Source organism: Haliotis rufescens, unplaced genomic scaffold (assembly GCF_023055435.1).
Source record: "Haliotis rufescens isolate VD_foot unplaced genomic scaffold, xgHalRufe1.0.p SCAF_12, whole genome shotgun sequence".
NCBI lineage: Eukaryota > Metazoa > Mollusca > Gastropoda > Lepetellida > Haliotidae > Haliotis > Haliotis rufescens.
In genome coordinates this window covers 17596286-17611473 of record NW_025963802.1, presented here as the reverse complement: position 1 = coordinate 17611473, position 15188 = coordinate 17596286, and the positions used below count along the sequence as shown (strand labels likewise).

Here is a 15188-nt window from a genome sequence, read left to right as displayed (position 1 = left end):
GTACTCAATGAAGGTCAAGATGGTAACATGCTTTAAAAAGTGATTTAGACATTTTAACCTTATAAAGCGTTCAAATGTACAATGAATCGGGACAGATGTTTTAAAGTGGATATATTTTCAGGTTATGACGTTTTAGGCAGTTTACACATATTTGGCCAGATGTAACAAATCTTTGGGATATAAAGAAGTCCTTGTTGGGGAACAGCTTCATAGTAAAAAGACAGTATAACTCGTCTCCAACAGCAGATGAATTGTATAGTGTCCAAACACGGTGTCCCTCAGAAGCCATCGTCACCGGTCAGTTTCAATTGGCAAATGGTGATTCTATGGGTGAAATGTTAAATCGGTAAGTATATATTTTTGGGAAGTAATAGGAACTTTTTGAATTTTGGTAATTCTTTATAAAGTGTTGGTAATATGAACCTTTTGAACTTGATAAGATACATTCTGTTGAATAATTTGGCCTTAAATGACGTTGAGCAAATAGATGGGTTTATGAATACTGACAGTCCGGCATAATTCAGTAGTTGTTGCTATCTATTTAAACGTTAATGCATTTACATCAAAATCTTGTTTCAAGTTTCTGTAAAAATATAATTATTTAATTGTTACAATTATTAACAAAAATGACATAGTTTGTATCGGTATATAAAGAATTGGACCCATGAAGATCCGGTGAGAGAATAGGCTTCAGCAATTCATGCTTGTCGTAAGAGGCGACTAATGGGATCAGGTGGTCAGGCTCGCTGACTTGGTTGATGCATGTCATCGTATTCAAATTACGTAGATCGATGCTTATGATGTCAATCACCCAATTGTCCTGACTCCAATATTTACAGACCGCCGTCATATAGCTGTAATATTGCTGAGTATGGATTTAAACAACACACACTTTTAATTACTGCTGACTCCCCCGCCATATATCTGTAAATTGTAAGACGAGTCTTATTTTTCAATAAACTTCTTCTATGTACATTCATTATGTTTGGGACCGCCTGCGTGGTCTAGTGGTAGAGCGTCCGCCTAGAGAGCGGAAGGTCCGGGGTTCGATCCCAGGCCACGTCATACCAAAATACGTTAAAAGATGGTACTTGTTGTTACCCTGTCTGGCGCTCGGCATTAAGGGGCTAAAACAAGGACTGGTCGACTCGGAGTCAGTATACTGTTTCTGAGTGGGGTATTCATGTTAAACTGCGGCATGGTATCTCAGTGGGCTAGCACTATAAATCGGCATCAGTCCGAACAAGTACAAGCAGCCACACACACGTGCATGCACGTCGCTATATAAGTGCAATAATCTTGGACGCGACGTTAAACCCAATTTCACCTCACCTCATTATGTTTGGATCTGTTTGGACCATCTGTAGGCACATACATACCTGCACTTGTCTATGTTATACGCGTTATCATTAAACATAAACAGAAGATGTGTATGTTCAGGAATGCTTGAATAAAAACCTATTATTAATGTGCTGTCAGTATTTATTGATTGTGCAAATATCGGTGAAACTAAGAAGGTATAGGTGAATCATTTACAATATTCCAGTTGAGGTTTGAGATGAAAATACAAATTATATAGCATCGATATTGACTTAACCGCTCATGGTTAGACATTATTAAAAAGAACATTTGTCACTCGTGTGAATACTAGCCATGGCCTGAGGGTCATGATCATTTCTAAAGATGATGTCATGTCTGCAAAATGCAATAATTTATGACATACATGTATTAAGTTTGCGCGCCATTATGTTTTGCCATTTGAATATTGATAGTTGGTAATTCTCTTTATCTTTCATACTGATACGTATTGATATAAACTAAGTAGAAAGCATTTCAATTGTTACCGTGGTAACGCTTCCATAATTTTTGGAATCTATTAAAAAATACCACGACTGCATAAAGCGTCCTTGAGCAGCCACTGCGATTGTAAGTGAAGGAAGCGGCCTGTAAATACCCCTTTCCTCACAGGTTCCCCATGTCACTCAACAACTGGAGTGATCAAACTTGCGGATATGTTATAGCTATTTAGTTTGCACTCTGTATTGAGTGAGTGAGTTGGGTAAATGCCGTTTGGAATCGTGTTTTAGCCACGTGACGGCGTTCCACCATAACGTGGGAAGAAAGCCTTAACGCGACGCAGGCCGTTGAGTTAAACAGTTTGTCAACACTCAGAAAGTGTTATCCCAAATATAACATTTGTTACTTTGGTGAAACCCTTGGGCAAGCCAGGATGCTCACATGCAGCAGTAGTAGTAGCAGACGTCGTAGAGGTAGAAATAATAATAGCAGTAGTGGTAGTAGCAGAAGAAGAAGATGCAGTGGTAGTAGCAGAAGTAGTAATAGTAATAGTGATAGTAGTGGGGGTATTAGAAGTAGTGGTGGTTGTTGTAGTAGTGGTAGTGGTAATAGTAGTGGTAGTGGTAATAGTAGTGGTAGTGGTAGTGGTAGTAGCAGAAGAAGAAGAAGATGCAGTGGTAGTGAAGAAGAAGTAGTAATAGTGATAGTGATAGTAGTGGGGGTAGTAGAAGTAGTGGTGGTGGTTGTAGTAGTGGTTATAGTAGTGGTAGTGGTAGTAGCAGAAATAGTAGTAGTAGTGGATAGTAGTGTGCACAAATGCAGAAATCATCCAGAAAAAATGTACAATATGAATGAATGAATGAATGAATGCAGATTCTTCGTTTTATGAAATGAGGGACACACAAACATACCAGATGTTTAATATGATGTTTAATCTTCTTCCTCTAAAACAAACTGTGAACATTGAAACATCTATCATAAACAACAGTAGACGTACGCTTTAATATACACAACTATGTATTTTATAACATATGTTCCACGTAGCACATACAGCGTAAAATGTATTCCGTGTCAACACCAAGAATAACAACATATACAGGCCTAGGCAGTGTCTTTTGAACCAAGTCCTTATTTACATACTCGTGTATGAACACGACACCCCACACCAACTGTTTAACAATAAGTTGAGATTTAACCCCAGGACAATGAAATCTAATCAAGCTTATCGGTCTATAACAGTTGCGTCGTTAACACCCAGCTGAACATCGTGAATACAATGATCTACTGGCCTACCAGCAGGCACCCGAGGATAGGCCCCAGACAATGCGGAGCAGTCCGTTTCATTTAGAAGAGTGCTTTATCGCAGCTAGCAATCAGTTCCTGACGAGTTTGGTAGAAGAACACGTTCCAGGCGTTTGTGCTATTCGGTTAAACGTAGGTGAGTTTTGTACTTCAGGGTATATGTAAGAGACATATATATAATTCCATTGTCTAGTGTATGTTTCGGTTATTGCAACACCTGTTTGAACTGAAGCGTTTACGATGCGATACGTCAACGTCAGATAATAACCTGTTGCGATTATTAACCGAAACAGATTCATTTTGGCGTAAAAGGCAAAATTATGTTGAGAATTAGATGACTAGATCACTGAAAATCTGCGATGACATTTCACCCTTGGGTATTTATTTATACATATTGCGTATGGTACTAAAAAAAACAAACTTACAATTTCATGATTTTATTCACAACATCCACTCATGGTCCCGAATTAATGCGGGCATTCCAGCACAATACTACCGAGAGTGTAACGAAGGTGTCACGCGCTGGAAAGGAGCTTGATGAAAGCACGCCTATAAGGGACACAACTCTGTACGACGAACTGTGACGTTTTGGCTGACTGGACCACGCGTGCCCCCTTCCTCCATAAAGTAACCCGTTTAACAAGACAGTGTGTGACTGGTTTATGTACTGTTAAGACCCTTAAGACCCTTCAATATGCTTCCTGTGAAGTAATATTTGAAGAGCCACGTAAAGTCAAGGACATTATACACTTATGCTGAAGCGTTTTATGGTGTGCAGGTGGTATTTCAACTCAAACTGTTACTGAACTAAGATTTCATTGACTGAGCATGGTTTTAACATCACTTTTAACAATCCTATAGCAACCTAATAAACTAATGGGACTGACACACTGTATCTATTCGGGAATTGAACCCGGTCTGCCGCGTGACGAGCTAACACTTTAACCACTTGGCTACCCCACCTTCTATTCAGTGACACGAGACAACAATAATGACTTGTTTGTGGACGAATGCCTAGGACCAAACGCCAGACTTTGATCAAACAATAACTGAACTAAAAGCAAACTTATAATCCATGTACGTGTAACCTCTATGCTATATTTAAAAAGAAAAAAAAATACGGACATTTGAGATAGAAGTGGTGTAAATGCGCTGTTGAGGTTTGAAAATATTTGGGTAAAACGGATAGTATAAGTAATGACGGCCTAAATGACATTAGTAGTAATAAACGATGAGAAAATGCACATATATACTGATGGTATAAAGTAAGGGACACATAGAAATGCTTAGGATTGATGTGTATTTCTGTGTACATATTAATGCATTATTCCGTGTAATGGTAGTGTCTTGTGTGTTCACTTTTTTGTTGCCTGGGATATTCGCATGGACGCATCCTTCTCTTTATAACCGTTCCCTTATTTCTGTCAATGAGTATATGAAACATGTACACACTCCGGGAGCTATCGCCGCCTGTGGTGGAATGCAATACACACGAACGTCAGTTGTAAATGAATATATAAATCGTGTGTTTTATTGTAGATACTGGTGATATTCAGATCGCATGTCTCTCTACCTGACTGACGAGTATATGGACAAGACTGACAGATCCCCCGGTCGCAGATCGGATGTTTGTTGTTGGTGACCTGGCGGTGTAGGATTACATACATCAAAGAGAACTGCTCCCGGCCATGGAATGTGTCAGTGACGTAATACGCCATGTATATGTCACGAATGTCGTATACCGACGCCGCTGACGTCCATGCTGAACCAAGTAAGAAAATTGAAATATGGCGTCACAACATGTATAGCACACGTGCGTCACATTCTCACTGTGAACTTGATAATTTTCAATGTAGCCATTAGCCACTGACATTTGATAATATGAAATATGTGCGGTAATTTGGTTCCCGAAAGAACGAGTGAAATAGCAGACATCGATCATCCCAATTATATACAGTAAACTACGGTTATAACGAACTCAAAGGGACCTCTAATTTTAGTTCGTTATAACCGTAGTTCGTTATAAGCATATATACAACATAACTACAGCAAATAGTCGGGACAAAAAAGTAAGTTCGTTATATCCGTCAGTTCGTTATAAGCGTGTTCGTTATAAAAGTAATTTACTGTAACCCAAAATATGCCGTAAGTAGCCCGCAGGTCAATATTTGGTAGATTGTGAAAAGTTGCTCTTGTTATTCAATGGAATCGAATATAGGAGTATACAGGCTAACATATTCGGCCCGATTATGTTTCTTGGTTTGTCAGCACCCAAGCGTGCATGTAGGTTCCTCCTGAGAGGGAAAAGTCTGAGATTTGCGTCTCTTCAGGGCTTTCATCCCACATCAACCTGACACGCCGTGGTGTAACTGCATTTGTAAAGCTAATTAATTCCAAATGCCCCAGAACACTGTTCAATTTAAGTAAATACATATTTTTCGCTTTTAAACTGTATCCTACACTTCATCAATAATTGCTTGTTGTTATGTATATATATTGTTTTAATCCTCTCGTGTATATTGTAACTATCTATTTTGTTTTAATATTGACAATGCATGTCCTGTGGGCCAGTGGCCTTTTTTACTTGAATAAACACCATGAAATACTGTTTAAAGCGGCGTTTACTGTTCAAAGCGGCGTTAACCCCAACTCACTCACTACAATACACAGGTCATGCTTTAGCAGTAACACTGCTGACTGTTTCGTGCATGGATATCCATCAGCTCCCTCAGTCCGCACGATCTGTCACTGACGTCACAAATCAGTACAAACGAATTGAACCGTACAGTAATCAACGTTAGGCAACAGAACGACGGCATAACCCTTCTACCTTCCACTATCCCCACCCCAACCCCTCTCCCGATCCTGTCACCCCTCAGCCCCGACGTCACCCGATATCTGGTTGTGATTAGATCAGTTAGGGTGGGGGTATAACAGACAATAGATAACACAACAATACACAGATCACATATTAATACACACTCATGTCTCTTGACTGCACTAAGTGCTTGTGGACATTGGAGGAGAAGCGTTGAGCTCCCATCTACTCAACAGGTACATTTGCCTGTCTACCTGTACTTATACTTACCTGTGCACACCTGGTATTCCCGTATATACCTGTGTACTGACTGGTGCTGGGAGCATGTTGAGAGGCTACTTGTCCTGGGTGTTGACAGTATGACATTCTAGGAAGGTAGGTCATTTGAATTTTTATTCCACATAAAGCTTATTTTGGATTAAATATGGAGACGTATATATTTAAATTATAACTAAGACTTATATATCACGACTTATAATTAATAAAATGTTTTTTCAGTTACCTGTAAAGTTTTTTTCGGAAAAATATATTCACGAATGTATACTCACAACCACCACCAACGCAACGACAATCAACATGTATTGAATAGCGTGGAAGAAAACTGCCATTGAAGCTTGTTTTTAGTCAATTCTACAACCATATCAACGATAGTTTTAGCTGTGTATGTCTTTTTAGGGGGTGAATAATTTAAAAGACGACACATTGCATTATACGAGTATTTAAGTCTCCAATATGGCGTATCATTCTGGGGAATATGTCTCTTAAATGTCACATGAGAGCTTGAAGTGTCAAAATAGAACCGATCACAAGGCAGGTATTTGTTGACGTAACAAACACCGTCACGGGAACATTGCGAGCGTTAAGGCCCCAATCTTCCCAGTTAGGTACTACGTTCATAGGTAAGAGGATTAATCAATTATGAAATATTGTGCATGACAAGTTGCACACATTCCCATGACAATGGGCTCTTGCACAGCCTTCTAATCCATATATTATGTATTTACAGTGAGGCATGTGACTGTATTGTGTTAACTTTGTTATGTATATTAGTCGTGACCAAATATGGTAAGGAATACAAACATTTGAACTAATTTATTTGAGTTTTAGCCTTAGTCATTTTTACTTTTTAAATTCATTCTGTAATCAAAACATGACTTGCCATACACGTTTACTTTTCATTATCATTACGTTTCAATATTGCGATTATATCGCGAGACGTTAATATTAGGGGGCACGGATGCAGAGTTACGTCCCTTAGGCGCACAGAAACCTGGTTACGTGGTTCCAATCTCGGTTCATCCCGATTATGTTCTGGGTTTGTCAGCACCATACCGTGATCGTGGGTTTTAAGAAAAGCTATATAGGACTTGCATCATGGGTATTCCTCCATGCCATGCCATAATATAACACAAAATACTGCTCAGCGGCGTTAAACCAACTCACCCACTCATTAAGTTAAAGTGAGAACACATCGACGAACCACACAGGGTATACTCTTCCCCCTAAGTAACTGTCACCCAGTGATCTGGGTATGTGCCTCCATAGCCGAACCAGGACCGCCTCCGTGGTCTAGTGGTTCGAGCGTCCGCCCGGAGAGCGGAAGGTCCGGGGTTTGATCCCCGGCCGCGTCATACCAAAAGACGTTAACAGATGGTACTTGTTGTTACCCTGTCTGGCGCTCGGCATTAAGGGGCTAAAACAAGGACTGGTCGGCTCGGAGTCAGTATACTGTGTCTGAGTGGGGTATTCATGTTAAACTGCGGTATGGTATCTCAGTGAGCTAGCACTATAAATCGGCATCAGTCCGGACTAGTACAAGCAGCCACACACACACACACACGTGCATGCACGTCGCTATATAAGTGCAATAATCTTGGACGCGACGTGAAACCCCACCCCACCTCACCATAGCCGAACCCTCGATTATCCAGGATATTATATCTCAGTTATGATAAATAATCTGGGAATGTTCACCACAGTAGCTTCATTTTGAGCCTGATTTGAATGACATGACACAAAAAAGACCCATCTGGTTAAATAACTTTTTTTTATGACTTCTGTGTTAGTGATAGGAGGGAGGTTGTTACTTTCGACGTTATGGTGGCGAATCGGTCCAGGGCCCCGTTCTACAAAGCGATCTTAGCGTTAAGTCGCTCGTAACTCCCATTCTTTAACACTGACTTAAGACAGTCGTAGCGCTAAGATCGCTTTGTGGAACGGGTCCCAGGGTATTAATTGTGTTAAAATGGACATGTAATGCAATGGATAATCGAAGATGTCGAGCCGCACAAGGATCCGATTGAACTCCGCCCCTATAAAGGCCCTTTGTCTGTCGGCACTGTGCTCGCGGATTTCAATAGGTAACATTTAGGATTCCTCTAAAAGAAGCGTTAAACCCAAACTGACTCACTACTGTCAGGGATGATGAGTGGGTTTCACTCACTCACTCACTCACTCACTCACACACTCACTCACTCACTCACTCACTCAACCCATCCATCCACCCACCCACCCACCCACCCACCCACCCACTCACTCACTCACTCACTCACTCACTCACTCAAATCCCACCAACCCACCTACCCACCCACTCACTCACTTACTCATATGCATTGGCCAGGCAATTGCAACTCATCTTGGCTGTATTCAATGTAACGTGTATGACAGATTTGTTATGTACAGTTATATACGGTATGATCCTTTTTAGCTTACACAATCCTTAATAGACTTGCGGGGATTTAGCCCACATATACTTCTCCGCGTGCTTAAAATGTCAAGCCAGCTTAGTCCTATAGTGTACGGCATTAGGCGATAACAGGTCGCAATAAGATTAGATTGCTGTACATTTTTACCAACTCTTTAGAAAACTTGGCGCTTTACGTTTCGATAAGGCCTAAATCACGCTCCGCACACGAACATAGTCAGCTTTCTTGGGAAGCCAATTTATCCGAAAGTTCAAAGAACCTAATGATTGTTCTTACAAATCACTTCATGATGAAAGGGACTTTCACGCCAGGTTGGAGAGTTGTACGACAGACTCTCAGCTGGGTAATATCTCCATTTAATCATTTCTTTTTTTCCACTTGACAGAGCGTGCGAGCAGACGACAATAACCTAGCGAGCGGAGAAGTGACGTCACACACGTGACTGACCAGTGAGATCGAATCAGAGTTATTAATCCGGTAGAACGGACCTGTTCAAACAGTGGCAATCATTCAGAGGAAAGGGGTAGCCCTGCCCATTGATCACCAGCCTGGCGACAAAACGCAGCGAGCAAAATAGAAACAATATCGAGGCTACAATGGCAGTATGTCGACAACCTGTACAGGCCGACAGAAGATCCACGGCTTTACTTGACTGGAAACAGAGGTGACCGTTTGGACCTACTGACAGAGGTTGTGTGAATGTGGTGGACGATTGTGTGGCTTTAATGAACCCACTGTCAATAGAAGCGTGAGTTCTTTCAGTTACCGCGTCAGGCCTTATGCCTCGTTGACAGAGGGCATGATCCCACCAACATAGCTGTGATTATAAACTGTATACGACCTTCCTACGACTGTTTTCATGAAGATACATTTGTGGGAATTGTGAAATGGACTACTTGTAACGTGTTGCCAGGAAAATGTGATGATTGTGTTACCGTAAGATGACCTGTCGTTTTGTCACTGAATCCATCGGCGTGGAATACAATATACCCGTACTCTTCGGCGTTGACACACCGAGGGACATCAATGATTGGATGTGTTAACGAGGTAGGTGTGATGAAAATGAGTACATGTAGCAAGTCAAGTGTGCGACCAGTGTCCACTAAGTCAGTGAGACTGGTTGACAGTCGAGATGAACTGATTCAGGACCAACAAGAACCGGATGTTTACTTCATCCACAACTATGACAGCGATTCAGATTTATTCGCATCCGGATCAAGTTTCAGTGACTTTGAGACAGATGAAGGGCGGATATCACGTGCCCTGCAAGATTGGATGCCGGAGTATTCCGTTTGCCGCATCGAACCCCGAGAGCAGACGGTTCGGGAACCTGTTTACAGCGCCCGACTTGGAAGAGAACCCCGGATAAAGAGAGCAGGCAGCGAGGAATCCATCACGACACAGCTGTCATTGCTCTCGTGTTCCTCAAACGGAAAACGAAAACAAGTGGTGAGACGCAGGAGGAAGAGAAAGCCCAAATCTGAAACCACCTCAGAGAAACCTGCCACGGTGAGTAAATGGATCGCACTTGCGAGCAGGAAGGTCGGCGCTTTAGACAAGATGATGAAGAGACAGGTTGCTCAGTCAGTGGGTACGGGGATGCCAGCTGCACACGATACCATTTTTGATATGTTGGAACCAGATGAACAGAGGATGGTTTTCCATTGTGGAAAGAGTAACGGTCTCCATCTCCCACCAGGGTTGAAGAAAAGCGGGAGCATGACGGACATCAGGAACGATATCAAGGCACCAGAGAGACCTCTTGCTTCGGCAGGAAGAACAAGGTTCCGGGGCAAACCTATAAACTTCCAAGAGTTGAAGCATCAGATGGTAAAACAGAAGTTAGCCCAACAGGCACGCCATCAGAAGATCTTGGCCAGACAGAGCTCCAAAGGATCCCTACTTAGTCGGAAGAGTCGAAGCACTCGTAGCAGTACAAGGCGGTTGTCGACCGCATCAACAGCCAGCATCGACGTGTTTAAAACACCATCGGAGTCTGTTGTTCCCGTGACGTCACAGGGGGAACCGGAACTGAAGACAACGATGTGGGCAGGTGATACTAAGATATTGGCGATTGATATGAACAGAGAGATGACCTCAAAGGTGAAAATGAAGATTGCAACCACAACCCGTGCTCTGACTCGGGTTACAGGCTATGGGGATGACAATGGCCTCAGGACTACAACAGGACCTTTATCCGAGTTCCCATCTCTTGTTGAGGAGGATTACAGTTATCTACCCAAAATTGTGCAAAAGATTCGCATTTCGCCTCAGCTGAGCCATGTCATTCAGCAGGATATTAAAGTGCGCATGGGCAGGCCACGGTATCACGAGATCTCGGTGCAAGATCTCGCAATGTGGAACCGAGGCCAGAATCTGGACAGGACACATCGGAACTTGAAGGTGTTCAATTGGCTCCATAGTCTGCGGGAGGAGGAGTTTGACAATGACCTTGACCCTGATATTGATGATAGGCCACCGGAAGACGGAAGTGGAGACATGATTCACGTACGAGCGGTTGATGAGCCTAAAGTGAAACCTTTATTTGAAAGATTGAAAACACAGTATATAGTATAAGAATTGTGTTATGTAAAGACGATGAAATCATTTAATGCATGTATGTAACTCACTTGCTATTTACCATGAATATGTTTCAATCAGTTACTTAGATAGTTCATGTTGTTTTTACACTGTACCCTCCCCCGTGACGATCCGGGGTAGAATAGGTCTTCAGCAACCCATGCTGGCTGTAAAAGACGCTGCCTGTCGTAAGAGGCGATTAACGGGATCGGGTGGTCAGGTTCGCTGACATTGTTGATGCATGTCATGGTATTCCAATAGCGTGGATCGATGCTCATGATGCCAGTCACTGGATTGTCTAGTCCAGACTCGATTATTTACAGACCGCCGTCATATAGCTGGAATATTGCTGAGTGCTGCGTTAAACAATAAATAAACAACCAAACAAACACTGTATCCTTCATGATTATCAAGGGGAGGTGAGGTGAAATGGGGTACAGTGAGTGAGTGAGTGAGCTGGGTAATGCCACTTTTTTATATCACGGCGTGTTAGATTAATGTGGGCGGAGAGCCCGAAGTGATGCAGGTCTGAAACGTTTACCACTTTGGTGAAACTCACGAGCACGGGTGTGGTGCTGACAGACCTAGAAACATAATCGGGGCGAACCGGGATTCGAACTCACGATCATAGGTGTCTGGCGTGCCATTGTGACGCGAATTGCGGCGCCTCAGATAGCGTGGAACGATGCTCATGATGTCAATCACTGGATTGTCTGGTCCAGACTCGATTATAATTCAGCTGGAATATTGCTGAGTGCGGCGTTAAACAACAAACCAACAAAACAAACAAAACAGATGACTAGGTCACCCGTGTCTCCTCATGCATGCACGCGTTCCGATTTATGCATGCAGTTGTATAGTGCTAGCCCACTGCGATACCATACCGCAGTTTAACATGGCTATCCCTCAGACACATTGTACTGATTCCGAGCGGGCGAGTCTTTGTCTTATCCCCAGGAAGGCAGGACAACAAGGTTGAGGGTGATGGGTGAAATGTAAGGCCTCGCATGAAATTTTAACTATCTCAAACATCTATATTATTGATAAAGTCGATAAAGCGTTCGCTCGGCACGCCTAAGTTGTGGTGTTCGTGTGTGTACACTTTGTGTACCGTGTTCTTGGAATCAACCGTTATTTTTCGGGAATAATAATGCTAAAAACGGTGCAAAACTATAGCGACTATAGTTTATAGCGACTTGAATGAATCTCCAGTAACTGCACCACCTCCTTTCTTCATTGACATGCCGGTATTAAGTACAATCCTTTTTTTAAAAATAAAAGGTCCTTCCGCGCCTAATGTACATAACCAACTACCGCTGTGAGGATACGGGGCTTAATAGGTCGCCAGTACCCCACGCTTGTCGATCTGTGAGCGTCAGGTAATGTCCAGGTGTGTCATAACGCCCGACGGCGCTGATAGGTGCTCACTCTATCAACCACTGGTCTAGGCGCGATCATGTACAGGTCGCCGTGATAAAGTTGGACTTGTACTAACTACGATATAAATTGTTACACTTAACATGTTATTCGGCAGCAATCATAAAAGGGAAACCCACTTTGTCCTGGACTAATTTACCTGCCCAAGAGCGTTTGCGCTTCTTCGCCTTAGACGCTAGGAGGCAGAGGGCATGGTTCCAGTCTAGCTCTATCCGACCCTATTCCCCATACAGCATTTCGGTATGCAGGAAGCGTTGACCCATTTTCGTTTAGCGAGTTATGCCCGTCGAGAGGGTCGGGAATAGGCCTACAGCATAATCAATATGCGGGAAACGTTGACCCAGTTTCCGTTTTGCGAGATATTAGCACTTTTGGACAGTGTGAATAATTGACGTGTCAGGCTATAGGAGTAAACATTTTACCATTAGGGAGGTAACTCTGATAGAGAAGTATGGTTCGTGGTTAAAATAACAAATACACTCACAACTAAACTTAATACCCCTTATCTTTTGAGTTACAGTGTGCGCTTTATTACAGTATAGTTACTTGCATCACCAAGTGGGTATGCTACAAAATTTTAGCCTCTGGACCAAAGTTATAATTACGATAAAATCTACACACAGGAACAGGTTATTGGTCAGCAAATAAAAATATATACACCCTATCTAACTGAAGGTACGCTTGGTTGGTTGGTTTGCTGTTTAACGCCACACTCAGCAATATTCCAGCTATATGACGGCGGTCTGTAAATAATCGAGTCTGGACCAGACATTCCAGTGATTAATATCATGAGCATCGATCCACAATTGGGATCGATGACATGCATCAACCAAGTCAGCGATCCCGTTAGTCGCCTCTTACGACAAGCATAGTCGTCTGTTACGGCAAGCATGGGTTGCTGAAGATCGATTCTATCCCGGATCTTCACGGGTCTCTGGAGGTACGCGAAAGAGGCACACTCATATTCTCGAGCCTTGGAAGATGTGTTTTCAATCATCCTGACTTCAGGGTTCGGATCCCTACAAGATTTTGTGAAGTCCGGATCTTCAAACATTTCGCTTTGTTCGGTAGGCAGGTTTGTCAGTGGTGAAGGCAAGAGATTTATAGGCCGCTTCATGCAATTGTCGCCCGTTCTGACATGATGACTTTACTTCAACACGTCTGGTTACATATCTCACCCCCCAAAGAAGAATATATCGTTTTCAGATTCATTCTGTGATTTCTACAAGGCGTTAAATCGATAAGTGGGAGTCTATGTTTGGAATATTACAAAGCGAATCAGAGTTCATCAAGCGTAAATGAAGAAAAGGGTTTCTGTTTCCAAGTTGAAGGACCCGGATGGTGCTAACCTGGGATGCCGTGGTGATGCGGGGACTCTCAGATGTTGGATTATCTCTTGTGGTGTCATCTTGCTGATATCGTATCCAAAGATGAAACATTTTGCTCTGGGTAATGTAGAAATGCCACGTTTTTTAAGCATGTGATTCGCCAGGTTCAAGTCTGCCAGTATTAGGATTTCTCGCGTTATTATTGAGTCTTTGCATGGCGATGTTGAAAACTCATTTCGTTAATTGAATGACTTCTGAGAATTGTACGTGTCATAAAGTTCCCCAAGAAACCCGTGATAGCGTCCACCAGTTTCACGCGCAAGCAGAATTTCAGTATCCAAAGAAAGTTAATCGATAATCTAAAATAGACAATACCGTTTTCAAACACTTTATCAGTGAAACAGAATATGCTGAGTTTATTTTCACTTTGAAGTGCAAAATCGAATACGTTCTATCCACAATGTTTTGAAAATATTGTTATCCCTCACGCGTGTCCTTGTCTGGAGCCCCCCCCCCCGAAAGAATTAGAAAAACAAAACCCGGTTCACTCCATATGCGACATTCAACATATTTGGTAAATCAAAAAAAATATTTAAACGCCGTAAGGACATGATTCTCGTGTATTAAATGACAAAGAAGAGTGAAAAGAAATGCTCATGTATTATATCTGTTTGTACAGAAGACACAAGTGACGTGTCACCCATGTTGCCACGCAATCTCTACTCGTGTCATCACCGGTTAATTGTGGCGGCCTACAGGATCACTCCACATACATCTTAGTCTGTCGTACAATTAAAGCTACACGACTCGTGTATAATCGTTGTATAAAATTGAAGTTGTCAAGTCGTGGTATAACTGAAGCTGACAAGCCGTTGTATATCTGAAGCTGACATGTCGTGGTATATCTGAAGCTGATAAGCCGCCACGGTGGTATATCTGAGGCTGATAAGTCGTGGTATATCTGAAGCTGACAAGCCGTGGTATATCTGAAGCTGACAAGCCGTGGTATATCTGAAGCTGATAAGCCGTGGTATAGCTGAAGCTTAGATGTCGTGGTATAATTGAACTAATATTGACATGTGCACCCAGTCAGTCACTCTTTTAGCGATATATTCCGATTTTGTAAATCAGACATCTGATCTCAGAATGTCCATTTGTTGCACAACGTAGGGTAATCTTGCCAATGTCACCAGGCACTTTAAAAGGTACCGCAGCCGGTAG

General features: G+C 42.4%; 1 protein-coding gene across 2 annotated transcripts; it reads left to right on the top strand.

Moving 5' to 3' along the window:
• The first annotated feature begins 20 nt into the window (after positions 1–20).
• Positions 21–11370, top strand: LOC124145680. Of its 2 annotated transcripts, XM_048393412.1 has the most exons (4): positions 21–346; positions 3037–3235; positions 4639–4870; positions 9008–11370. In XM_048393412.1, the coding sequence occupies exon 4, from the start codon at positions 9649–9651 to the stop codon at positions 11197–11199; it is 1551 nt and encodes a 516-aa protein (XP_048249369.1). In that variant the 5' UTR covers positions 21–346; positions 3037–3235; positions 4639–4870; positions 9008–9648; the 3' UTR covers positions 11200–11370. The 2 variants fall into 2 exon arrangements, with proteins under 2 accessions (XP_048249369.1, XP_046371515.2); XM_046515559.2 differs by lacking the exons at positions 21–346; positions 3037–3235; positions 4639–4870 and adding an exon at positions 6118–6292.
• The last annotated feature ends 3818 nt before the right edge of the window (positions 11371–15188 follow it).

Coding starts and splice junctions, on each gene's coding strand:
- LOC124145680 (XM_048393412.1), top strand. CDS start 9,649: ATGATTGGATGTGTTAACGAGGTAGGTGTGATGAAAATGAGTACATGT.